Source organism: Desarmillaria tabescens (genome assembly GCF_030435595.1).
Source record: "Desarmillaria tabescens strain CCBAS 213 chromosome Unknown EV420scaffold_40, whole genome shotgun sequence".
Classification (NCBI taxonomy): Eukaryota; Fungi; Basidiomycota; class Agaricomycetes; order Agaricales; family Physalacriaceae; genus Desarmillaria; species Desarmillaria tabescens.
The window spans coordinates 242,264-267,628 of NW_026848339.1; the positions used below are offsets into that span (position 1 = coordinate 242,264).

Here is a 25,365-nt window from a genome sequence, read left to right on the forward strand (position 1 = left end):
AAGCGACTAATTGTGTCACAAACGCGTGTCGTCACATTTTCGTGTCCGTATGATTGCTATATGAGGGACGTGAGTTGCCGTTTATAGCGAAGAAATTTCAGACTTCATCGAGTACTCTGTTCTGTCTGAAAGGCTGTAAGTACTTGCTCTTTTCATCAGTCATCACTCGCCATCTTCTTCAAACTGCTGGAGATCCTGGGGGATATAGTCCTCAGATGGTACTTATTCCATTGTCGGGGAAAAGAAAGTCCGGCCTTAGTATGCGCTCGATCCTCTTATCATACGGGCACAGAATGTGATAACATGTGTTTGTGACAGGGTCATTGTACTGATCACGCTACTAGCCAAAGTTCTGATTAGAGCCAACATGCACGCCGAGACTACAACAATAGTTCCCAATCTTCAGTGCCAAGTGCGCCTATGTGTCATATGTCTCTGTCATAAACAATACGAGCCGGCCCTCTGAAGCGAGCATCGATGTCAGTAAAGCAACTTGCTGTATTGGGGATATACAAACCTCTTCTCTATGCCCTACATTTCATATACTAATCAGTACACAAACATTAAACCAAGGTCAGTACTCACATTTTCCATCCAACATATCTGAGCTTTCATCTCCGTCCGACCAAAGAGAATGATAACATCATAGGTAAGACGGTAATAGGACTTCCCGTCCTCTCGTCTCCGGAGCGCCAATGCCTTGGCCGCCTCCCGGGTATCCGCAGTCACATAACAAAGCGCTGGATAAACGTCAGCTGGGATACATCCAGGTCAAGACGATCGTCGGATCAGAGAAAATTGAAAGCCCACGTTCAGTGTCCATCCAACGGGGATCGGATTTAGAGCCATTGTAGCATAGTATGTCAGCCTTGGCAGTTTCCAGGTCAGATAGGAGTTTGCTATCTCTATAATAAGACCTTCGAAACTCTTTGTCTTCAGACACCTGAACATCCTGACCGCATATAACATGAGTAAACGATGCAGAGTCTCAAACAAGTCGGAGAAGCATCTTACCTTAGCGAGAATGGTGTCATATTGGTCGTCGAGCTTCAGCTCACCAGAAATACCGGGATATGTCTTATTTCGACGGCGCTGATGTTCAACGTTTGCAGGGTCGTATTCGGTATGAACTTTGACGCCGTAGTGAAATCTGGCCACTCGAGTTGATACAAAGCGGTCCAGGTAGAACGAGACTGCACCATCGGCAACAGCCTTATTGCTGGGGAAGAAATCATGATCAGAGTTGTCGAGATGAATAAGCTCAAATGTATTCACACGTGGCTATCTGGCCGTGAGAACGACACCTTGAGGGGCGTCAAGTATTCCTGAAGCCTCACGAAAAGCCAATCGCTTGCAGCGAAGCCACCGACAAGGAAGATGGACTGAGAAAGATGGATCAGCCTCGTCAAAACGACGTAAATGATCCTCACAGTGATAGGCTTCCTGGATTTTAGTCGCTGTTCATCTATCGTATTGATGATGGAATTTATCGAAGGCTGGAAGAAGTCAGATACGACACTCCTACAAGATTCGCTCTCAGATTCAATTGCAGCAAGACGAGAAGGGAGCACATACCCCGCTAATTTAAGTTGTCCTGAACGGATATCAAAGGCCGGTTCGCGATCCCTCATGGTACCAAACTTGATATATGCAGGCTCTTCGGCATTTCTGAACCGTAACTTGGTTGCTTTATCGAAGCATTCAGCGATAAGATCCACTTCAGGCTCAAATCGCGATCCTCGAAGTTTCTCTGTGGCAGAAGATCAAAGAAAATTAGCATGTGGATAGAAGTAACGAACCTTCAAGATGCTTTCTGGCATTCTTCGTGACAAATACTGAGCCGGTGAAATGACCTTTGAGGCACCATCAATTTTAATGACACATCAAAGGAGAAAGTTGTATACATTGCGGAGTAGTTATTTCTTCAAACAAGCGTTGAGTGCCACGACCTACGGATTGAACACTGGAATAAGTGCTGATATCGACGGTACCGCCACCAGCATCAACAATGACTACGCCTTCATCGTTCTGTAAAAAAAAATTAACAAGTTTCGCGAGCAGTGAATCCTCGACCGAACCTTTATATGCGAAGAAAGACCATGATGAATGCAAAAATGAAGACTCGCTTCTCCTTCGGTGACAAAGTGCACGCGAGCATGTCCTGTATCGTCGTCTGCGACCAAACCGGCCTGTACAGCTGCTCTCCGCATCCTACTCTGCTGTTCACCCTCCCACCCGTTCGGATGAGTAAGAATGAATTCGATATGTCCCTCGACAGAATTCCAAAATGTCTCAGCGCTTTGATGTGACTCCATAATAAATGTCTTGGCACATTGAAAGAGATATTTGAAGAAATCGGCGAACACTGCAATTAAATCCTTGCCGAGAGGAAAGGGAGCAATGTTGTTATGCATTTCAACGTCGAATTCGGACTTTATTCCGCCCTCTGTCTTGATCACGGGTCGAAGATGTAGTTTGAATCTACCGGACTGCGGTCAGGTAACAGGACAAGGGAGCCCAGAACTATACACGTACTCAGAATATTTCGTCCATCCCTCGTCTTCAGCAGCTTCGATGATGTTCTCTTTCAACGCTTCTGCGCCAATGGCCTTAACAGTCCCTTCGCAATCGTAATACATAACAGTCGGAATCTTTGCATCACTACCGACATGCTCCTGAGAAGGGAACCTATAAAAGCAATTTACATGCGTCTCAGGAATGAAAGATATTCCAGTACCTTGTCACTCCTTTGATTTCTGGGATCGTTCCCGGGTCCAGGACACTGTAACCGCTCAATGAGAACAGAAGAAGAGAGGCTCGAAGGAACCTACGTATAAGAAATACCACTGAAAGTCGTTCCGAGATCGAATGCAAGAACAAGCTTGCGTCGGGACCCACTGTAGGGCTTGCGGACTATGGTGTTCATGATAGAAGGTTGTTGAAAGGTGTCGTGACGGTTCGTGTCTCATTAACGTGCTATACACGTGATTAGTGACAGACCAAGGGAGTGACACTGACAGTTAAAGTGGTTCCGTGGAAGTACTAAGTAGGGTTCGGCTGGGAGTCAGAATTCCGAATTTCCAGATACTTGGTGGGCACGGGGTGGTAGCTTTCCCCTCATGCAAGTATTATACTATACAATTGTTTTTTCTTCTTTTAATTAAGTATTTGATGTCAGTACTGTGCGCACTTACTTTCTAATTCCAAGGCAACGGAACCTTGAGCTTGATCTGTCTGACCAAAAAAACAGAAAGATATCATAGTCCACCACGGAGCTCCATCCACTCACGGATGAAGCTTTAATCGTTAGCGGTCTGGCGGCTTGGTAAGAACACTTTTTGTTTCATCGAAATTTTGTCGGCCGCCTTGGAAACCTAGAGACAACCGAGAAGAATGTCACCTGTACACAGTGGACTGAAAGATAACAGCACTATATTATGCCTTTTAACTTTGGGTACGTTGCTAGGATCCAGAACGGGGCACGACATTGACAAATATTGTGCCTTTGTTACGGAGTCCGGTAATAAATATCAGAAAGTTCAAAAAGCTCAAGATCGAAAGCAATACAAGTTTACGTCGAAATCCAGCGTACGGCTTTCAGATGGTCAAGATAGCGGAAAAAGACGAAGATTTTCAATGACTCAGTGCAAACTCAGCGCCGAACGGTGCTGATCGAATTGAGGTCGAATCGAGGATTACATTCGGAAACGGCCGAATTTCATTTCTTCCCTCACTGTCACTACCTACGGCTGCCACACTCCCCTAGACGCTGCCTGACAACTCTACAGTCCTGCTGCTAGACCTGAATTATTCGAATTCTCAAAACCACTTGGTGTGGGTAGCCTAGAATACCGTCTGACATTCATTGACCTTTTCTTTGTGCTCTAGGTCCATTGTTGCGTGATCCTGAGTGCCCGGACTCTGGAACACGATGCACAACGACTCTGCTGCACTCAAAAATGAAGATCACGTATCCTATCGCCCAGAGCTCGACTTTGACATGGACCAAGACGTGAATAACTTTGACACAGACTCAGGAAAAAGTGCCGCGAAGGCTCCGGTCTGCTCAGCAACAGGGGAATAGCCATAGAGACGAGGAGGACGTCGCGCCTGTAGAAAGGAAGGACGACGACTTCTTTGGTCCCGAAGAAGTGGCAGACGGTTCAGGATTGTGCAGAAGGCAGCAAGGTCCTTCGCAATATGCGCCATACAGTCCTCGGGACGAACCAATGGACGAAACCCAAAACTTCGATGAACACTACGACATGCCCGGCACGTTCGAAACAAGTCAGGGTCCTGGAAGGGAGGAGACGCGTCGGTGGGGTGGTGGAAAGGACAAGCAACCAAGCCACAGGCATGATAGACGCATGACACCCCTACCGCGCAAGGACGATCAATTCCAGAGGCTTTTGCAAGAAAAACGAAATCTCGTAGCTGCACTATCCCATACCCAAACCGAAGTCTCTGCTCTTCAACGACAGATGGAGGATTTGCAGCGGGAGCTTCACGGCGCTCGGAACGCGCTAGCGAGGGAGCAGGCACATCGTGAAGAGGATCGCCACCTTCTCGAGACACGTGCTGAGGAGCTTCGTAGTGCCCGAACCTTTCTAACCAAAGACGACACGTACTCTCACGCTGATATCAAGACCATGGTCGATTCGCTGAACTCTGAGATCATGCAACTCGCCGCATTCATGTCGGACAGCTTACGCTTCAGCGATACCCCACTAGATCTCTCTGACCAGGATACATGTAACGCGATCAACCGCGCTAAATTTTCCCTTGGTGATCGCATGGTTGGCCTTCTGCAGGCTTGAAAAGATCCAGAACTGCGAGAACTTGTCCTGCAGGTTGCATTGCAGGCTACCATGGCCCGTATCTGTGAAAGCATGATTCAGCGCTGGCATCAAGAAACCAAGATACATGACATGTTCGTTCATCTATACAGCAACATCAAGAAAAACAGTGCGTCTTCCTTTGCCCAGAATTCATCATGTCCTGATGAACGACGTTTTCAGGTACTCCGGCTGTAGCTGGGCGATGGAGGGCCATGACCAGAGCCGAGACCAAGTACACCTCCGAAGCAGATGTCCAGCAGCTGTGCTGCCATATAATGCTCACCCATATCTGGGCAGTCCTGCGCGTCGCAGGGTGGATGGAGCCTGATGCGAAACCTGTCCTTGAAAGGGACTTTGGTGGCCGTATCCTTGAGATATCCAAGCTGATGAAACGAGTGGATCAAGCTATCGGCGAAGGCATCACTTCCGAAGAGCTAGCGGTCTATGTCGTCGAGTGCGACACGCGCTTCAATCCTACGTCGATGGTGGATGCGAATCACAACCCGATGTCAGAGATGATCACAGATGAAGAAACTGCTGTCGCGTGTACTTCCGATCTTGGCCTGAGAGTGACGAGAAAAATACAGGCTTCATCTGATCCACAGGTTACGAAGATAGAGACGACAGTTTTGATGAAAGCCAACGTTGTTCTCTGGTCGACGTTGGTATCCTAGAATTCCTTCTCCTTTCCTACGTTATTCTTATGCTTGCAATTGTCGCTGTACGTGTCGGACGAATGCAGATCAATATCTAGACCCCGTCATGCAATCCAAGGCCACAAGTCCACTTTCAAACTCTCCATCTTCCATATTCATGGCTCTTTGTCGAGACCAGTGGCGTCGTGTCATTGCCATATTACTACTTCAACAAGCGGAACAGTGACAACCAGCGAAAATCAATCATTGCCTACAACAGAGTAAAAGCGAGAAACACCAATTTTTTTGCACAACATCCCTCTCCACGTCGCTCATCCCTTCCCCTTATGATCACCTCCCTCAACGGCGAACGTCAAGTACCGAGTACCACCGCCCTCTACACCTCCTTCGCTTGGTGGTCCGCCTCTCGCTGCATCTGCTCACGGGCGAGCGCTTCCCTCGTATCCAAAACTTCCCTCTGGAGTTCGGCCTTCTCCCTTCGAAGAGTACGGACTTCCTCTTCAAGTTCGGCATGGCTAGCCCGCAATCCCTCTGTGGACAACCCGTTGGTATGGAGATTCTCGACAGCCGAATACAGATCCTTTGCCGCTTCCTCGCGCTCTATTTGCGCCATTAGTCTTCAGCCCATTCTAGCATGTCCATACCACGGATCTCTACCTCCTCACCTGTGGCTACTGGATTCGGTTTAGCAACTGGCTGTTCGACCTCGAGGGTGCCTTTGAATGAGTCGATAGCGTCTGTCGGTGGATACAGTTCTGGCATGGCTTCTGGAACAAGGTGCGTTGAGTGACATGCCAGACTGCGCAATAAAGGCTTACAGTGTATGTTTCTACAGGGCGATTAGAATAAGTAGACAATGTTTTACGTGCTCTAAACTTACTTTTTCCGGCGGTTCGAACAAAATACTGACGAGCGATTTAGAATTTGCTGGTGAAGGTTGCTGTTGAAAGGCGTGGTGGGCAAGTTCACGTCACTTTTTAAGTTTAGGAAGCTCACAGGGTCGAACGAATCCACACCCAAGGCTTCGATTCAGGGATCAAAGGCGTAACGAGACCCTGATACTCTTCTGGAGAGGTCACGCCAAGTTGCAACTCCCAATTGCAAAAGTCACGGTCTTCGTTTCGCAAGAAAATTTCTTTAGTACTTGATGTCATTCCCCTCTTCCAGACTGAATATTAGGTTAGTTTTATTGGAAAAACATGGAAGGGTTGGATTTCCATCTCTGATGGTGAGTGTCGTAGTAACGTGAAAATTATGACTTCTAAGCTGGCTCCATAGGAATTCAGTATCGAAATGATCTTCGCTCTTTGTCTCTTGATGGTAACCATCAAGTTGGAATAAAAATGTATGCTGTGGCGTACAGCATACAAGTGCACAGCTGTATATCGCTCGACATGGCACCTTTCATCCGTTGAGTAGTACTCTGTCACTAATTGCATACAAGATGTCCGATCGCCATTGTATTGGTGTTTGATAGGCGTTCCATAAGCCGGTCTCTGTTTTTTCGATTAACACGTCTCCAAGTAAATGTGTCGCCCTCGACTCGTCTATCATGCTTGCTAATGAGGTATGGAAGTTGAAACACAAAGCATTTCCGGTAGGAAGCTTTCCCTTATTCTTGGAAAGTTACAATGGAAATGATCCACATGTAGAGTCACGGAAGGTACCATTTTGTTATACTTATAGAAGATCTCTGTGAGTTAAGATCAGGTTCCGCTGCTTCAACAACTGTTACGGAATAGACTACCACCCTTGCTTTTCTTTCCCTCAGCTTTACATCTAAGTGGCAATGGCAAGCCGCACAGCTTACAACGGCTCTCAACGTAAATTATGCATCGCATTTGACCTTGGAACCACATTCTCTGGCGTATCGTACAGGCAAGTGTATTCTCTGCTACAAGTTGAAGTTGATGTTCAATTTTACCCCAAGCGTCCTCGACCCCGGGAACATCCCAGAAATCATAGGTGTCACAAGGTTTCGCCTTCTCCCTACCATTTGTCGGATTATTGCTTACACCTACCCAGATTTCCATCCCATGAACATGTCGGCAATGAGGCAAAAATACCGACAATTATATACTACGACAAAGAAGGGAACGTTCGGGCCGTCGGTGCTGAAGCACTCAAGCAGAACATCGTCGAACAAGCCGAAGAGGAAGGCTGGGTGAAGTATTCAGAGTATATTCTATTAATATTCCCTCCGATTACAATAACTTACTGGGACCCGTTGAACAGGTTCAAACTCCATCTCCGGAACATTGTTGAACAAGTGAAAGAGGAAGATGGGAAGAAATATCTGAAGTATATCCTGTTAATCTTCCCCGAACACCGATGACTTACCAGGACCCGTTGAACAGCAAACTCCGTCCCCAAGTCATCGACTCCCCACAAATCAAGACCAAGCTTCCCTCATTCAAAGCTCTGACTCAGGTCTTCGCAGACTTCTACGCGTATCTCTTCCAATGCACAAAAACCTTTATTCTCGAAACACACCAAAGTGCTCAAGTCTTCTGGAGCTCGGTAGTAGATAATATTGAGTTTGTTCTCTCGCACCCTAATGGATGGCAAGGCGCAGAGCAAGCAAAAATGCGACAGGCCATGATCGACGCGAGGCTTGTGCCGAATAGTGATGAGGGGCACACGAGAGTAAGGTTTGTCACTGAAGGGGAGGCTAGCCTGCATTTCTGCATCCGCCATGGGCTTGCGTCGCACATCAAGGTAGATTCATAATGTCTTACCCTTGTTAATATACTCACTCACATCAGGATGACGAGGCTGTTATAATCATCGACGCTGGAGGAGGCACCGTCGATATCAATGCCTACACTAGTGTGCCTTCGACAGCTGACGGTGTTCGATCCTTCGAAGAAGTCGCACTTCCCCAATGTACGCACATAATGCTTCCTTATTCTTGTCTTCTATTCACGCTGCTGCAGGCCATTTTTCAGGGTCATTATTTGTTACTCGACGTGCTCATGCATTCATCGAAGGTATTCCCACTGACTTTTTTGCCGGGGATAGTTACCGATACGTTTCGAGATAAATTGAAAGGTACATCATTCGCCGGAGAAGTCGCGAACATCATCGAATGCTTTGACAAGTCTACGAAGCTTCGGTTTAGGAATTCGGACGAGCCTGCCTACATCAAATTCGGATCGATGAAAGACAAGGACCTCGTGTTGAATATTCGGGCTGGACAGTTGAAGTTGGCTGGGTATGTTACATCCTTCTATGGCTTGTCTTTTCGGATTCACAGCTTCAAACAGGACTGACGTTGCAGGCTTCTTTGAGCCTTCTATAAAGTCCATCATCGACATCGTTCACCAGCAACGTTGCACATCGCGGAAGACAGTTACCGTAAGACATAAACCAATCTTGGTACTAAGACCAATGCGACATCTTTCCTAATAGACTGTCTTTCTGGTTGGTGGCTTCGCCGCCAGCGACTATCTGTTTCTCAAGCTCCAAGAGTGTTTGAAGCCACTTGGAATAGCCTTCTATCGTCCTGATGGTCATGTGTGAGTATCCAGCAACTCTGTGTTGGACGTAGTACACATGAGATTACTAGGAACAAAGCGGTTCCAGACGGCGCAATGTCCTTCTATGTTGATCGCGCCGTCTCTATGCGAATTTCCCAGTTTAGCTACGGTGTACGCACAACCGACGTGTTCAATCCGAAAGATCCTCAGCATCAGAAACGTAAGGATAAGGTGTATACGAATGATACAGGAGCTCTCGTGTTAGAAGACCGATATGTGGAAATCCTGGGCAAGGTATGCATCCTTCTACCCCGTTTAATACTATATCAGTAAGTCCCAGAATGTTCGTCTGGCCGAAGGCACGGAATTCCGCACTAGTTTTTACTGGACTGGTAAAAGCTTATCGACATTGACATCACTTTCAATCGACATCTTGTCTTATCGTGGTGCACTTAAGCATCCTCGTTGGACAGATGTCGGAAAAAGTAAGCGTGTTTGTTTTTTCTTGACTGGATTCAGAAGGGTCACGTCTAATTGCTGAATCTTAGGCAAGTATGAAGTTTTGTGTCATATCACAGCGAATACACATGAGGCGGCAAAGCTTTTGAAACTTCGCAAGAGACCCGATGGAAAGACCTACTTTAAGCTAGAGTGCGAAATCATTCTGTCGTTCAGAGATACCGAGATGAAAGCTCAGTTTTGCTGGACGGAAAACGCGAGTATTTCATATCCTGGCACCTATTGCACACAATGAATTGACATTTCGCTGTAGGGCGTAGAAAAGCGGTGGGTCAATCATGACACAACCGTCTGTCTCGATACTAACATAGTCCCTGCGCCAGCGGTCCAGCTCGAATTGTATATGACTAAGCTTTCAAAACGCACTCCCCTACTGGACACCTAAATGTACAGTGTACTTGCTTACAATTACTATGATTCAATGAATACCTCGGAATTGTGTAGATTGAGCATTCACAAAATTCCGTTCGACCTGCACATTTATTTACAGAGAGAGACGACAAATGAACAACTCTAGCCTTAAATACAATATCCATTTTCACAGTCACGTTCCTTCTCGCTCATCCGAGCATTCCTCGACGGGAACCCTGTGCACCGTTGAGTATGGTACATATCCGCATATTCCAGGACACTTGAACGCGTTCGACTATCCACTTTTCTCGCAAGTTCAATTAGCTGATACAATCCGTCTCCAGCCAAACCAAACCCCGCCGTTCGAAGCATGCTGCGCACGGCCTCGTCTGTCCCGTGATAAACTCTTCAATCCAACTGTGATGATGAACATCAATCAAACTTCCACAGATATCGTCGCGCCGATAATTCCAGAGTCCGTGGCATGCACTTCTGATATGGGCTTGATTACACATCGAAAGCTGAATGGGTCAACTAGCATAAATGACAACGGTGTCGGAGAACGTCGGGACGAGCGTGTTTTGCTCGAGGCTGGAGTTGTACTTTACTCAGCTCTGTAGTGGTATTTGTGTAGTATAAGCAATTTCAATGTGTCAGGAAAACGCCGACACTTGCCAAGAGTGAGGCGAATTCCACTTCATATGCCAGTTTTGTGTAGCGCGCACCCAGGATGAAGAAACTGCTTGTAAGCATCCACCGCGATATCGCGGAGGTTGTAAGGGCGGAGACCCGATTTGGAAGGAGTCCCGGTTTTGTCCGTGTCGATCCTTTCCGGCGCGTACCATTTATCAAAAAGACTTCTGATATTCTCAGAAAGTTGGGAATGTACGAAATCCTAGGATTTGTCCTTTATAAGCTTAGGTATACAACACAGGCTTTAACCTTGCCTTGCCAACGAAGTCGAGAGTCAGACGGGTCAGGATCACGTGCCGTTTAGGGCAGGTTTCGGAGGTTTTGCCGTCTTTTCCCGCTGTTCGTAGTTCTTAAATGTACCATAGCATCCATTCGTGACGCGCGTTCTACCAGCCTACTCAGAGTAAGAACCCGACTCGGAATTATTTAGGCTATCTCATCGAGGGTTGCGTGGGAAGTGCTGACACCATCAACTCTCTTCGGTTGCTGACGGGAGACCACGCTGTCAAGGTATTTCGAAGGTCTATTGCCGTCTTCTGCATTTTCACCCCCGGCTCATCAATAATTCACTTCCTACAAAATATCCAAAGGGAAAAAAACCAAGAGGAGCGTCTCTATCGTACTGGGGCCATCACTTCGATGAGTTGGAGCATCCATTTCCCCCGCTACTCAGCAGCTGTTGACAATATCACTAATTAAAATTTCAATCCAGGTCTAAATTAATTTGATTTCCTTGATTAATTTGATGCTGTTACTTAGCTTATATTGAACTCCTCTTACTTTTGTTCTCTTTGTTCTGGACCCTGACATTGCCACGAGAGGAATTGTGCCCAAGTCGACCTTCCTTTGTCCATAGTCCACCCCCCGGAATTCGCCGAGATTCTTTATAAACGCCAACACCGCTCATCTTGGAATTCTCCCAACAATCAGTCTTTCTGGTATCATGCCAACGGTTCACCTCGAACACGCCTACCCTACCTCGAGTAGACGGGATAGATCTCAGCCATTCTTTAAACGACTCTGGAACTACCTCTCTTCGTACACACCCGATCTCACTGCCCCCACATCGACAATCATATTACAAGTCGCCACATTTGTGGCGCTCGCGTTCTTCACGCTCTTTCTCGTGCTCCTCATCGTCAGTGTGGGCCTATGTTGCAGCTCCACAGTGTTCATAATCGGACATGCTGTCCTTCGCAGAAGTCATAATCATCTCCTCGAGGGTGTCCCTTTGTTGTGGTCATTCAAAGTTGGATTAGTCGGGAACACGATCACTTTCGTGGGTGTTAGCCTTGTCCTGTCACTGGCGGCTGTGGTTATGCCTCAGGCCGTTCAGATACTTCGTTGTCTCCTCGTGTCGGCTTTCGTCCCCGTCGCAGGCGCTATAGGTGCAGCGATCTTGGGCTCTACGAAGGATTTGGTAGAGGGTGCTGTTGTCGCAGGATGCTTGGGTACCGCGGCTTGTTGTGGCTGCTTCTCTGGCTGTCTTTATACTCGGGGTGTTTATAACGTTGCTTTTCCCTTGTCTCTCTAGAGACCGAGTTGCACAGTATTAATTTCTTGTGGCCTTATCCTGGCCTTACAACGTTGTATTCATTTTCTGTATCGTAAACTTGGGGATACGTCTTTGCGTATTGGAAGGCGGCGACTGGCATCTCTGGAATCGAAGCTCCTCGTCGTCGATATATTATATGGTCCATACCTGCCATCTGATTCTTTGCTGTTTCATTGCTCAGCCTCGCTACCGTGGCGCCACTGCGTGAGATATGCACGAGAGAAAGATTCTTGTCTGTGTTGTTCCCCAGATACGTCGGCGTTCTCTGGAATCTTTCCAAAAGTTGGCCGGAGATCTGGTACCTCAACAGCTTCGAATCTATGCCATGGCGACACCTGGGAATAGAAGACTAGAGAAGCTGTACTTCGATACTCGCTACTGATACCTTCTCAGCGCCTAAAGTCTTTTGTTCTCCAACACGACTCATCGCAACCTCATCAATAGAGCTAGGAATGTTCTGTATTGTTCACGTTGCGATAGCTCACACAAAATGATCTCTGGAATCTTTATAAAGGTCTTGTCTTTCAGCCTTCAGAATCACACCTTAGGTCTGACTCTCACCGCTGCTTTCAAAGGTATGTTCTCTCTCTCTATCAGGTATGAATGTCATAATAATTTAAGTTTGGAGCACGATGGACCCCAGCTTCTATGTTCAGCAAAATGTTCCACTCACGCACTTGAATCTCGGGACCCGACCCAAAGAAGTTCCCCGGCGGCACCAATGGTGTCACCCCTCGTCCCAGATTCAACGTTCTTTGATGTATTCCGGGTTTATCGCTCTTTTGTTAAGCGTACGGCGGTGATGTGTTCCGGCTCGCCACAGTCAATGAGGTGGATCTACTACGGCACTATGGTCCTCCATATCCTCGCGCTTTGGGTCTTGTACATGTTCTCGGTCCCGACGTTCTCCTTGTTTGGATACCTCATCACATCCCCTGTCCCTTCCCCAGTGGATTACTCTGATCTGTTTTGGGCCGGTGTGTCGGGTACCTTGGTCTTGAGTCCTGCCTGGCTCCTGCTCATCTGGGTGATTTTGCGGGCGACTATTCCTGTTGATACTGTTTCGACTAGGGTTCGGCAAATGTGCCATGTGATCGCTTTCCAGGTCTTTTTCGTCGTAATGGTAGTTGCGTCTATGACCGCTAACATCGTGGTCGGTGTACTCGTGAAAGGAGGAAACACGCAGTTAGATGGGGTCCACGCTGCACGAGTTGGGGCGGTGAGAGGTGGATTGATGTGTTTCTGCGGCTTTTTTATTGTATTGTTCTTTTCTCTCGTGCTGTGTGCGGTCAAACGGTGCACAACACACTGATACATATGACTGGATCTATTACTGAGATGTCGTAATCCAATCAATTAATTTAGCCGGGAAAAATTAGCTTGAACCATATGGATACAATAATGACTCCCCGGCGTGAGAAACTTCTGCCTACGGGAAATTCGTCCGTGTCAGCACTGCGTGGAGCTTAGGACGAGTTGCATCAGATCATGCATCCAACTGTACACCACAGATTTCTCTGGGATAGCGAGTACATAATCCGTCGATTGGCCGCCTGATTAATTAGGGTCTAGGTCGGAAGCTTGAACAATACGGGTACTCGTCCCCATGAAGATCCAGGATAACATATGGAGGTACTTATCCGTGTACATTTTGATTTCCTGAAGCCCGGAATGCAGGACGCACTATGAAGAAGCGACTTTCCACATATGACAGTTAGCCGGAGAGTAATAGTAGTAACGAGTTACTACGGAGTGAGAATTCGGGGAAGAACTTCTAGTTATGACGTCACGCGTAATTACAATTTTGCGGCAAATTCCTTTTTGCCTTTACACTATCATGTCGTCGATTCGTCATCGTCCTCCTCTTCTGTAGGACGCATACTCGAGCCCAGATGCCTACATACAGGCTGATCTACTTGAAAACTCGCTCAGAAGTACTCCACTCTTCGAACGCCTAGACGACCGGAATCATGGAATCGAGACGGTCTTGGCAGAGTTTCATTGGCATTGAAGGCGGCCCTTAGGATCGCTTGACCATTCAGCAACCTTGGATTGGTTACATACGGTAATCTTCGAAGATCAGGAGCAATTTCCACGAAGGGCTTATTCTCCCGCTGATGGTCTTGGGCTTCGCTACACGTGCGGCGTTCTTATTCTACCGAAGTTTTTGTCCGTCACTCACCATGCGATACAGCCACCGTCTCCGGCCTTATAATGCCTCGCAATAGCCTTGTTCATTCGCCATTACAACAGTATGCCTACCCTCGGCCTCGGACATTCGCTGGTCTTCCTGTCCTTTTTCACTGGACTGTACGCGTACACATGGCCTTCGAATATCGATTACCTGGAAGGCGTCACGTATCAACAGGCAGGATATCGTCGATTTGGTGTCATTGACGGAGTGAACCCATGCAGTTTTTCCAGCGAAGGAGAAGGGAAGCAAGCTGCAGCGGAATGGGTGCGTTTGCCAATTTATATCGAAACTTACTCTTATTGGCGTTTAGGTTCGGACTGCGTTCCACGACATGATAACTCACAATGCCGCCGAAGGAACTGGTGGAATGGACGCGTCAATCATGTTTGAGATGGACCGACCAGAAAACCCAGGATCTGCATTCAATGCGACAATGAATTTCATGGTCAACTTCTACAACATACAGACTTCCATGGCAGACCTTTTTGCACTGGCAGCGCATACTGCTATCAGGAGCTGTGGTGGCCCTCGTCTTGCTATGAGGGGAGGCCGTGTCGATGCGATCGGTGCCGGCGTTGCAGGGGTTCCCGAACCCACCGACGATTTGGACACCATCGTCACTCAGTTCGCGACCGCGGGATTTAACACAACGGAGATGATACAAATGGTGGCCTGCGGTCATAGTCAGTCTCTGTTTCCTCTCTCAGAACCCTTCTCATTCTAACGTTCATGTAGCTCTGGGTGGCGTACACGGCGTCGACTTTCCTGAAATTACTGGAGACAATAGTTCTACAAATTTCGTTCACTTCGATAGCACATTCAGTTCTTTCGACTCTGCAGTTGTCACGGACTACCTTGACGGCACTACCGAGAATCCCCTAGTCGTTGGACCGGAAGGAACAAACTCTGACCTACTCGTGTTCTCCGCAGACGGCAATGCGACAATGCAAGTCAATGTTGGATGCGAACACATTTACAAACACGTGCCAAAGTATACTCCAGCGAATGATTGATGTCGTTCCCTCCTCTGTCACCCTGTCCGAGGTCATCGACCCGATTCCCATCAAGCCCGTAGCGATTCAGATGGCATTCGACTCGAACGGGGTCCTCACATTCACTGGAGAAATTCGCGTGCTGATATCGAACCGAGAGGACACAGACCTCACTGCTCAGCTACATTATGCTGATCACGATGGAAACATTCCTTCGAATAACACGATCTCCACCGCAGAGATACACATGACTGGATATGGCTTTGATGCAGAGTTCAAGGTATGGCTATGCATATTTATACCCCGTACGGCGACTGAGAGGGCACTAGTTTTACAGCTTTTCAGCAGCAGTACCGAACGGCGTCTCGTCTTTCAATATTACCGTTATTCCATCCTCTGGCGAAGAGGAGAGGTACGATAATGGAGGTTCTGGGTATCCCATACAAGATACCATCGTTTTTCTGAGTTCACATTCCTGTCTCGTTCAAGAGACAGATGCGAATGGCAACTGGAACCTGACAGCGGTTGCAGCAGTGAGTGCTCTTGTCTCTATCTTAACGTTTCTCTGGAATGAATGCTGGTGCAGGTCCGTAATGACGCATTGTCGACGAATCCTTCCTTTGACGTCGTGGTGAAGACGCAGCGGATCGGTATACCCATCCCTTCGTTAGCTGTAGAGTCTTCTGCGATGGAGCTCTGGAACTCGGACATGTATGATGGCTTCACCTTATATGCGGGACATCTCAGTCTCCCGATATATTCGTGGTCGACGACATTTGATGTGACTGTGGGAGAATACTCAGATTTGTTCAAATCCTCGGGGGGCCTGTCTGGTACATGTGTAAGTGTTTTTATGTGGTGTTCAACGTGTGAGTTGTTGATCGGCAATTTGGCAGTCGTAGTAAATCTTGGTGGAAATACATGGCCTTTGTCCTCTTGCAATCATATCGTTAGTATCTGTAAGACATCATGAAGCTCAAATTTCTCTACGTATGCTGGGCTGGAAACTTTCAAAGAATGATAGGCGAAGCCTGGGATTTAGACGAAAGTGGGGCTTGGCTCCTGGTCTTGTTTTCGCGGAGCTTTGTTACCGTTGAACACGGCCATTACGTTCGGCAAGCTCGCTTGACCGTTGAGCGACCTCGGATTGGTTGCACCGTTTCTCAAAAATCGGCAGTTACCGTGAACAGGCTGATTCTGCCGTTGATCTTGGGCTTCTCGACATAATCTCCACATTCTGCCGAAAGTTTCGTCGCCACTGGTCATGCACAATAGCCACCCAGGAACCACCTTTGCCGGCCCTATAAAGTCTCGCGGTTCTCGTACTACTACAGAAAAACTATGCCTACTATTGGACGTTCGCTGGCATTCCTGGCCGTGTTGACCGTGGTGTACGCCTACACTTGGCCTTCCAACATTGACTACCTGGAAGGTCTAATCTATCAACTGTCTGGGTATCGTAGGTTTGGTACCATCGACGGGGTGAACCCGTGCAGTTTCTCTAGTGCTGGAGAAGGGAGGCAGGCTGCAGCGGAATGGGTGAGTTTGCCAACATCTCTCGTAGATCTGTTCTTATTACATTTCAGGTCCGCACTGCATTCCACGACATGATAACGCACAACGCAACTGACGGAACTGGCGGAATGGATGCGTCAATCATGTTTGAGATGGACCGACCAGAGAACCCGGGAGCGGCATTCAACGGGACTATGAATTTTATGATCAACTTTTACAACAAGCAGACTTCCATGGCGGACCTTTTTGCTCTGGCCGTTTACCTTGCCGTCGGCAGTTGTGGTGGACCGCATATTGCTATGCGAGGGGGCCGTATTGATGCTACCAGTGCCGGGCCTGCAGGAGTTCCAGAGCCAATGGATGACTTGGATACTATCGTTGCACAGTTTACGACGGCAGGTTTCAATGCGTCGGATATGATACAAATGGTGGCCTGTGGGCATAGTCAGTCTGCATTTCCTTTCTCCGGAGTCTTCATATCTCAATTCTTGCTCAGCTTTGGGCGGTGTACATGGCGTCGACTTTCCCGATATCACTGGTAACGACAGCTCTACCAACTTTGTTCACTTTGACGGTACCTTCGACTCGTTTGACACTACGGTTGTTACAGAGTATCTGGACGGCACTACCCAAAATCCGCTTGTCGTGGGACCAGACACGTCCAATTCTGACCTTCTTGTGTTCTCAGTGGATGGAAATGTGACGATGCAGACATTATCAGACGAAGAGTCCTTTACGAGCACCTGCAAGGATATCCTCCAGCGAATGATCGAGGTCGTTCCTTCCTCTGTCACACTTTCCGATGTCATTGAGCCGATTCCCATCAAGCCCGTAGCGATCCAGATGACGTTCGACTCTAGTGGGGCCCTCACATTTACAGGAGAGATACGTGTCCTGGTATCGGACCGAGATGACACCAATCTTACGGTTCAGTTGCATTATGCTGACCATGACGGGAACATTTCCTCCAATAACACGATCTCCACCGTAGTGGCACCTCTCACTGGATACGGTTTCGGTGTGAATTTCCAGGTATCAATGATCATTTTTCCTTAGTCCAATTTCTCTGCGATTTGCTAACATGGCGTTGTAGTTCTACACCTTTTCGGCGGCGGTACCGAATGGTATCTCGTCCTTCAACGTATCGGTTACCCCTTCTTCTGGTGGTGAGGAGGTGTACGATAATGGAGGATCTGGGTATCCCATACAGGACAACATCTTTTACCTTTCGTCGCATTCATGTCTTGTCCAAGAAGCGGATGAGAATGGGAACCGGAATTTGACAGCTGTTGCTGCGGTAAGTGACCTTGCTGTGTATCTCGATGTCGATGCCTTTTGGTGATGACATTGGTGTAGGTCCGGAATGATGACACACTGACGAATCCTTCGTTCGACGTTGTGGTGAAGACGCAGCGCGTTGGTATACCCGTTCCTTTGTTAGCTGTTGAATCGTCTGCGATGGAGGTCTGGAACACGGATGCCTACGATGGTTTTACGCTGTACACAGGCCATTTCAGTCTTCCGATTTATTCGCGGTCGACGACGTTTGATGTGACGGTGGGAGAGTATTCGGACTCATTCAAGTCGTCTGGTACATTGGCAGGTACTTGTGTAAGTGACCTTGCTGAAGTCTTGGTGGTATCGTTTCTGATTGATGATTTAGTCATAGTAGTATCGTTAACTTAGAATGAATAGGGCACCGGTAACACAGTTTTTGAGCGCCTCGGACTCGGAAGAGAATTTTACTTTGGCTGTGGTATCTATATACCAAAACTCGGTGTCATGCGCCGGGGAACAAATGACAACTTCGTTGATTACGCAACGATATTAATATTATCCACCCCACCAACACGGTCTCGTGATCCGTCGCGAGTCGCGAGTCGGGTGAGACATACGCGAGTATTGTCGTGCAATACCTGACGGGTTATTAGAGGACTGCGAAAACCTCCTTGGGGTTGATTTAAGTATATTTATGTCTAGAAGGACGTGTGCATATGGGACTACGGATCAGAAGGATATATGGAATCGCGTAGGCGCTGATGTTGACCGATACGCGTCTGAGTTTATATCCTTCGCCGTGTCGAGGCCAAGCGGTGATGAAAGACCTCTTGTGAGAATTAGAACGGAAAGAGCGGCTAGGACTGAGTGGCCATTAGGTAGTTCGCGACAGAGATCAGATATTAAAGCAGGTCCAGAGTAGGCGGCAATATGGCCTGATATACTATACAAAAATCGCATCGAACGGTCCAGTTCTTTCGTATGGCATAACTCAGTGGCGCAGAAGAAAATAAAACGACCACTTCAGTAGGCAAAGGTGCTCTATGATAGCTATCTATCAATCTTAAGTCAGCACTCGTTGAGCGCTGAGCGTCGAATTCTGGAGTTGATTTCACCAGCGGGTAGTAATGCTTTAGATACACATCAGAGGTGTACAGCTGACCTTTTATGCCTGTACAGTGTACAAAGATTCAGAAGAGGCGAGGTGGTGGTGGTGGTGGTGGTGTTAGAGGAAGCCTCTATGTAGCCATGACGTCAGTTTTACATCCAAATTGCAATTCTGTCAGAGATTTTGACAAATTGCCTTTTGCCTCCTACCACCATGTCGTCTGTTTGCGTACGACGTCGTTCACCTCCGATTCCCGCATATATGCTACTTAGCTCTTTAACAATCATTTCGAGATGGAATAATCTCTTGTCGTTACCGTAGGGGACCGGAATTTTGTCGGAACTAAGGTATGGCTTCAGCTCGCCTTGTCTTGGCAGAACCTCATGAAAACATAGCGTTGAAGACGGCCCTTACGTTTCGCACGCTCGCTTGACCATTCGGCGACCACGGACTGGCTACAACAACTTCAAGATGTTGCCACCAAGGGCTGGTTATACCGTGGTTCGTTTGCCATGTACGGGCTTCACATTCCGCCGAAGTTTCGTTCTGACATTCACCATGCACTACAGCTACTCTAGTCGACATTATAAAACCCCCATGGTGCTCTCACCGTTCTCTGGCACAGCGTCATGCTTCCCGTTGGATATTCAGTCCTCTTCCTAACCTCGTTGACTGGCTTGTATGCCTACACCTGGCCCTCGAAGATTCGATTACTTCGAAGGTGTTATGTATCAACAGGCTGGATATCCGCAGATATGGTATCATAGATGGGGTAGTTCCGTGCAGCTTTGATGCTGGGATGGGAAACGGGAAGACAAGCAGCAGCAGAATGTGTATATTTACATAGTTATTAAAAAATTCTATGTGCTCATACTTGGTATCTAGGTTCGGACTGCTTTCCATGACTATGATTACGCATAATGCCATCGATGGAACTGGTGGACTGGATGCGTCCATCATGTTTGAGACCGACCGACCGGAGAATCCGGGAGATGCATTTGACGGTACTTTTACCTTCCTGTACAATCTTTACGGTATACAGACCTCCATGGCCGACCTTTTGGCTCTGGGAGTCTCTGTCTCCGTAGAAGCTGTGGAGGCCCTACAGATCGCTATGAGGGCGGGGCGCGTCGACGCTACCAGTGCTGGGCCTACAGGAGTTCTCGAACCCACCGACGATTTGGAAATTATCGTTGCTCAGTTCGCCACCGCGGGATTCAATAGAACGGAGATGATACAGATGGTGACCTGCGGTCATAGTCAGTCTGTTTCCTCGCTCCAGAGTAGGCCTCATCTAACGTTCATTTAGCTTTGGGCGGTGTACATGGCGTCGACTTTCCTGACATTACCGGAGACAATAGCTCTACAAATTTCGTTCACTTCGATAGCACACACAGTTCTTTTGACCCTGCGATAGTCACTGACTACCTCGATGGCACTACCGAAAATCCCCTAGTCGTTGGACCAGAAGGAACAAACTCCGACCTACTCGTGTTTTCCGCAGACGGCAACGCGACAATGCAGTCAATGTCGGATGCTAACACCTTTACAAACACCTGCCAAAGCATACTCCAGCGGATGATCGAGGTCGTTCCTTCCTCCGTCACCCTGTCCGAGGTCATAGACCCAATTCCCATCAAGCCCGTAGCGATTCAGATGACGTTCGACTCGAGCGGGACGCTTGCATTCACTGGGGAAATTCGTGTCCTGATATCAGACCGAGAGGATACAGACCTCACTGTTCAGCTATATTATGCTGATCACGATGGAAACATTCCTTCAAATAACACTATTTCCACTGCAGAAGTACACTCGACTGGATATGGCTTTGATGCAGCGTTTAAGGTGCTACCTTTTGTTCTATTTTTCTGCAGCGCGCTAACTCGACGCTTTGGTTCTATACCTTCTCAGCAGGTGTGCCAAGCGGCATTTCGTCCTTCAATGTATCGGTCACCCCGTCCTCTGGGAAAGAGGAGAGGTACGACAACGGAGGGTCCGGGTATCCCATCCAAGATAACATCTTTTTCCTTGAGCCGCATTCATGTTTGGTCCAAGGAACAGACGAGAACGGGAATCAGAACCTCACGGTAGTTGCAGCCGTAAGTAATCTTACTCCGTGGTCCTTCCGCGCTTTTCACTGATTCTGCCGCAGGTCCGGAATGACGACTCGTTGACGAATCCCTCGTTAGATGTTGTTGTGAAAACAGAGCGCGAGGGTATGATCGTTCCTTCGCTAGCCGTTGAATCTTCCGCAATGGAGGTCTGGAACACGGACGCGCATGATGGCTACACGTTATACACGAGTCATTTCATGCTTCCGATCTATTCGTGGTCGACGACGTTTGACGTGACGGTTGGGGAATATTCGGACATGTACAAGTCTACTAACAGTTTGTCGGATACTTGTGTAAGTGAATTTGTTGAGCCCCTTGCTCATAAGCCACTGATTAGTTGTTTGACAGTCATAGTAAATACTGTCGGAATCTATGTTTGATAGGATAAATTGCCCCGATCTACATCTCCCAAAGTAATAGAGAGTGGTATCTTCAACAACATAGCAAGTCCAGGCCTTTAGAAGAAGTATGTATTCGAACAGGTAACCCAGAAAGTCGGACAAAAGCCGGAGAGACAGTTGACGTTTGTATTACCTCTCGGAAGTGCGAAGTGTCATCAGCATTGTTGGCACTAGGGAGTTGGACGAAAACGGAGCTTGAGCACGTACTCGCCCTAATTAAAGGTCTACTTCTGACGTATGCATGTAATAGACTGACCATTCGACTTTGACAGATTCCACCTGGTTTGGAGGTGCCAGCGGTGCCGTCCAATCGCGATGAATGGTACTGACGACCTTGGATCCTAAGCCTTGCGGTAGAAACGTAGCCCAAATGTCAGCCATCTTCCATCGCGCGCGCGAGAGTCGGGCACACCTCATAATGGTGTACCTGGGCTGTGGCACGACGCGAGGATTAAGACAGTAGACATGGACATATCAGACGTCAAACGTGATGACGGCTTTGTGAATTCCCCATTGTGTTCAGTCATCAAAAGCTGTGTTCAGGGAGAAAAACTTCCGTAGTAGATGAAAATTTTTGGAGTACCATTTCCTCTTTGACCGATCAGGGAGAGGGTGTGCGTCAATCATATTTAGGTCAATTCATTCTGGACGCGAGGAAGCATATAATGATAGTTAATGGATCGTGCATGGTACCCACCAATGACATGCACAAGTTAACTGTCACAACAGTCAAATAAAGTTAATTTCGATGAAATGGAGTAATGAGTAGTCGATCCCCGATCACTTCATCCTAGTAGAAAGCTATATATGCGGTAAGTAGCTAAGTGGCTAGCGTTATGAAAACCTAACACCTGTCCAATATCAATCGTAAGGCCAGGCTATGATATCTGTCGAACTCCATGATACAGGCCGGACACACTCCGTATCAAGAGAAAGAAACAAGGAGTCCTCTTTATTGAGCGAGGTCTCTCGAGAAGCGTCTGCATGATTGATTGGCACTTGTGGCCAATCATAATTATATTGATGGACAGGACCTACAACGAAGAAAGAGAAAGAGACATATGGAGCCCTAAGAAAGTGATGCTAAAGGAATATGGTCCACGATCAGTGCGATATACAAGATAGAGGAAGTAGTATGAGCCAATTGACAACAAGACGCTGCTTAGTTCATCCCTTTGACGTCGTCATACACAATAACGGCAGGGCACCTTCAATAGTATGTTGTCAGTGATACATAGTCAAGGATACACGAGAAAGTTCAACATACCGTTTTGTCTCGCCCTTCAACAGAGACCATCATCAGATAACACAAAAAAGACTTTTATAAGTGACTCACGTTCTCGACCCACTGGAGCTGAGCCTTGAGCTCTGTCAGTCCAAAGAGAAGGACAACGTCAAATCTGATGGTATAAAAGCGTTGACCACCTCGTGCCGTCTCTAGACTCAGGCCCTGCGTTATACCGGATGTGTCGGCCTGTACCGTGCAAAGGGTGGAAAACATATCTATTTGCCAAATGATGAGAGCGTTGATACCAGAAAATAATTATAACCCACGAGGGTTGAGGTCAATCCAATCGGGAGCCGGAGACGGTCCACGATAACACATGAGGTCGACGTAAAGGTTTTCCATCGAACGAATGTGTGCGCCTTCTTGCCAATAACGCTGGAGGAATTCCTTCTCTTCCTGCACACGAGTACCCTAGAAGCAGTGGGTTATTGCAGTTCTGTCCCCGATTTAAATGGAACACACCTTCGTCAAAATGGGACTGAACATATGAGGCACCACAGACCGGCCTGAGGGCATGGGAATCACTGTTGATGCACGCGCGAGGTGGTCGGATTTGGAACGTTGGAAATCTGTGACGCATTCGATCCCGTAGGTAAAGTTAGCGACTCGTGCGGAAACAAAGTGGTCCAGATAGAATGATAACGCCCCATCGGCCACAGCTTTGTTTCTATACAATATCTTTAGAATGATAGCAACCATCGATAAGAAATACTTACACGTGCCCATCTGGGCGACAGATAGATAATCCGCGAGATTCTAGTTGTTGATGAAGTTGCGAAAACAGCCAGTCGCTGGCTGCGAAACCACCCACTAGAACTATGGTCTATAAAATGATAAGATGAAGAATCAAAGTAATAGCAAAACATGCGTACCGAAACATTCTGGGAAGCTTCTTTCATTTGATCCGTCACGGCTTCGACGATGGATGTAACGGAAGGCTCAAAGAACTTGGCAACGACATCGCTGAGCACTCGAAAGTCAGGATAGGACGAGCTTATGTCCAGTGATACGCACCCGGCGATTTTCATCTGCCCATTCCTTATGCCAACACTGAGATCCTTGTCCCGGGCACTGCCGAAGCGTATGAATTGGGGCTCGGATGCATTGCGGAATCCGAGCTTGGTCGTTTTGTCGAAGACGTTAGCAATTTGGTTGATATCGTCTTCGCCCTTGAATTTCGACTCGGCCAATTCATCTACCAGAGCTGTTAGCACGTTACCGGCAGTCATAATATCCTCTCACCTTCGAGGTAGGCTCTTGCGCGCCGGCCCACAAAGACCGATCCTTGTAGGCGACCTGTGAAGAGTAAGATGAGAGACATCAGGACAGCAGGTAGAGACAGACATTGGGTGGCCGCGATTTCCTCGAATGTATTGGAATCCGATGTCTTTCCATAAGCGCTGAGATCAACCGTACCGCCTCCGGCATCGACGATGATAATACCAGTCTCCTTGCTAATGCAATGGATGAGCATTGATAAGTGATGTCAGGACAAGGAAATAAACTAACCTGCAGGTTGCCCATAACCCCCTTGTTGATAGCAGAAAGTGCAGACTCGCCTCGCCTTCCGTGACGAACTGTAATCGCTGCCTGTCCATGAGGAGCAGTCCGGGATGAGACCAGCGATGACTGCAGCTCTCCTCATGAATAGCCTGCTGTGGTCCCTTCCCATCCATTCGGGGTGAGTCAATATGAATTCGACAGTTGTCTGCGACAGAGTCCCAAAACGTCGCCCCGGAAGGGTTGGCTTCTATGATATAAGTGCGCTGTACACTCAAAGAGATACTTTAGAAAATCAGGAGAGGACGTCGATTCCTTTCTTCCCTCTTGGAAGCGGCGGAATGTCCTGCATCGGTGATATGGGACGCCGCTAGAGGTCTTAGGTCGCAGGTGGAGCTTGAACCTAATGACTTTTATTAAAAAATTTACTTCTGGCATAAGCACGCAATACTGACCATTCGACCTTGATATATTCGTTGTCTTCGGCTTCCTCGAGAAACGCCTCCTGCGTGGCCTCCGCACCTACGGCACGCACGGCACCATCCTTGTCATAATAGATTATACTGGGAATCTTTGAGTCGCCACCGACTTTTTGTTGGGCAGGAAACCTAGCAACATAAGCTATTAGTCGTCTGACATCGTGGGACCCGGGCATACCTTGTTACGCCACGTACCTCTGGCACGAGGCCAGGGTCAAGGATGGCGTAAGAGGCGCCAGAAAATGTGGTTCCTACGTCAAACGCTATGACGAGTTTGCGATGGGTGCCTTGGTATCTGTTGCGTGCAGTCATGGCTGGGAATTGCATTTTCGAAGAGAGTGAGAACCGAAAGGTCGTCGGTTTTGTAGGCTCTGAACGATCGCCATTCTCCTTTCACGAAACAAA

General features: G+C 47.8%; 9 protein-coding genes across 9 annotated transcripts; 7 read left to right on the forward strand and 2 right to left on the reverse strand.

Moving 5' to 3' along the window:
• Nucleotides 1-51: 51 nt before the first annotated feature.
• On the reverse strand, nt 52-2,929 carry EV420DRAFT_1566356 (uncharacterized protein; the record flags this gene model as incomplete). The annotated part of the gene is given in 16 exon segments (XM_060474063.1): nt 52-185; nt 246-247; nt 260-462; nt 518-531; nt 586-755; nt 811-952; nt 1,015-1,219; nt 1,276-1,382; nt 1,431-1,521; nt 1,576-1,750; nt 1,800-1,853; nt 1,905-2,028; nt 2,079-2,481; nt 2,536-2,688; nt 2,738-2,782; nt 2,832-2,929. 14 exon segments carry the CDS (start codon nt 2,924-2,926, stop codon nt 426-428), a joined length of 1,815 nt encoding a protein of 604 aa, XP_060326669.1. The 3' UTR covers nt 52-185; nt 246-247; nt 260-425.
• A 1,002-nt stretch (nt 2,930-3,931) lies between these two features.
• EV420DRAFT_1483364 (uncharacterized protein) lies at nt 3,932-5,512 on the forward strand (the record flags this gene model as incomplete). The annotated part of the gene is given in 4 exon segments (XM_060469970.1): nt 3,932-4,012; nt 4,032-4,796; nt 4,851-4,965; nt 5,019-5,512. 4 exon segments carry the CDS (start codon nt 3,932-3,934, stop codon nt 5,510-5,512), a joined length of 1,455 nt encoding a protein of 484 aa, XP_060326670.1.
• A 1,771-nt stretch (nt 5,513-7,283) lies between these two features.
• EV420DRAFT_1313075 (uncharacterized protein) lies at nt 7,284-9,961 on the forward strand (the record flags this gene model as incomplete). Its single annotated transcript, XM_060468606.1, has 15 exons — nt 7,284-7,378; nt 7,425-7,469; nt 7,520-7,672; nt 7,730-7,795; nt 7,852-8,212; nt 8,260-8,380; nt 8,431-8,484; nt 8,534-8,708; nt 8,761-8,851; nt 8,906-9,012; nt 9,063-9,267; nt 9,314-9,458; nt 9,522-9,688; nt 9,746-9,759; nt 9,816-9,961. The coding sequence occupies 15 exons, from the start codon at nt 7,284-7,286 to the stop codon at nt 9,841-9,843; spliced, it is 1,827 nt and encodes a 608-aa protein (XP_060326671.1). The 3' UTR covers nt 9,844-9,961.
• A 1,518-nt stretch (nt 9,962-11,479) lies between these two features.
• On the forward strand, nt 11,480-12,070 carry EV420DRAFT_1647235 (uncharacterized protein; the record flags this gene model as incomplete). The annotated part of the gene is made up of 1 exon (XM_060478019.1): nt 11,480-12,070. The coding sequence occupies one exon, from the start codon at nt 11,480-11,482 to the stop codon at nt 12,068-12,070; it is 591 nt and encodes a 196-aa protein (XP_060326672.1).
• A 309-nt stretch (nt 12,071-12,379) lies between these two features.
• On the forward strand, nt 12,380-13,876 carry EV420DRAFT_1566376 (uncharacterized protein). Its single transcript, XM_060474064.1, has one exon. The coding sequence runs from the start codon at nt 12,582-12,584 to the stop codon at nt 13,401-13,403; it is 822 nt and encodes a 273-aa protein (XP_060326673.1). The 5' UTR covers nt 12,380-12,581; the 3' UTR covers nt 13,404-13,876.
• A 469-nt stretch (nt 13,877-14,345) lies between these two features.
• On the forward strand, nt 14,346-16,421 carry EV420DRAFT_1711269 (heme peroxidase; the record flags this gene model as incomplete). The annotated part of the gene is made up of 7 exons (XM_060479631.1): nt 14,346-14,549; nt 14,596-14,968; nt 15,021-15,235; nt 15,288-15,557; nt 15,607-15,810; nt 15,864-16,118; nt 16,174-16,421. 7 exons carry the CDS (start codon nt 14,346-14,348, stop codon nt 16,177-16,179), a joined length of 1,527 nt encoding a protein of 508 aa, XP_060326674.1. The 3' UTR covers nt 16,180-16,421.
• On the forward strand, nt 16,280-18,630 carry EV420DRAFT_835714 (heme peroxidase). Its single transcript, XM_060483657.1, has 6 exons — nt 16,280-16,816; nt 16,864-17,236; nt 17,289-17,824; nt 17,886-18,089; nt 18,149-18,403; nt 18,456-18,630. Exons 1-6 carry the CDS (start codon nt 16,619-16,621, stop codon nt 18,459-18,461), a joined length of 1,572 nt encoding a protein of 523 aa, XP_060326675.1. The 5' UTR covers nt 16,280-16,618; the 3' UTR covers nt 18,462-18,630.
• A 1,449-nt stretch (nt 18,631-20,079) lies between these two features.
• On the forward strand, nt 20,080-21,753 carry EV420DRAFT_1483370 (heme peroxidase; the record flags this gene model as incomplete). Its single annotated transcript, XM_060469971.1, has 5 exons — nt 20,080-20,437; nt 20,488-21,023; nt 21,053-21,277; nt 21,331-21,585; nt 21,676-21,753. The coding sequence occupies 5 exons, from the start codon at nt 20,080-20,082 to the stop codon at nt 21,751-21,753; spliced, it is 1,452 nt and encodes a 483-aa protein (XP_060326676.1).
• Nucleotides 21,754-22,403: 650 nt separating this feature from the next.
• On the reverse strand, nt 22,404-25,272 carry EV420DRAFT_1711274 (uncharacterized protein; the record flags this gene model as incomplete). Its single annotated transcript, XM_060479632.1, has 13 exons — nt 22,404-22,901; nt 22,961-22,974; nt 23,030-23,196; nt 23,248-23,392; nt 23,444-23,648; nt 23,698-23,804; nt 23,854-23,944; nt 23,996-24,176; nt 24,224-24,277; nt 24,326-24,435; nt 24,491-24,766; nt 24,937-25,089; nt 25,139-25,272. The coding sequence occupies 13 exons, from the start codon at nt 25,270-25,272 to the stop codon at nt 22,856-22,858; spliced, it is 1,683 nt and encodes a 560-aa protein (XP_060326677.1). The 3' UTR covers nt 22,404-22,855.
• Between the last annotated feature and the right edge of the window lie 93 nt (nt 25,273-25,365).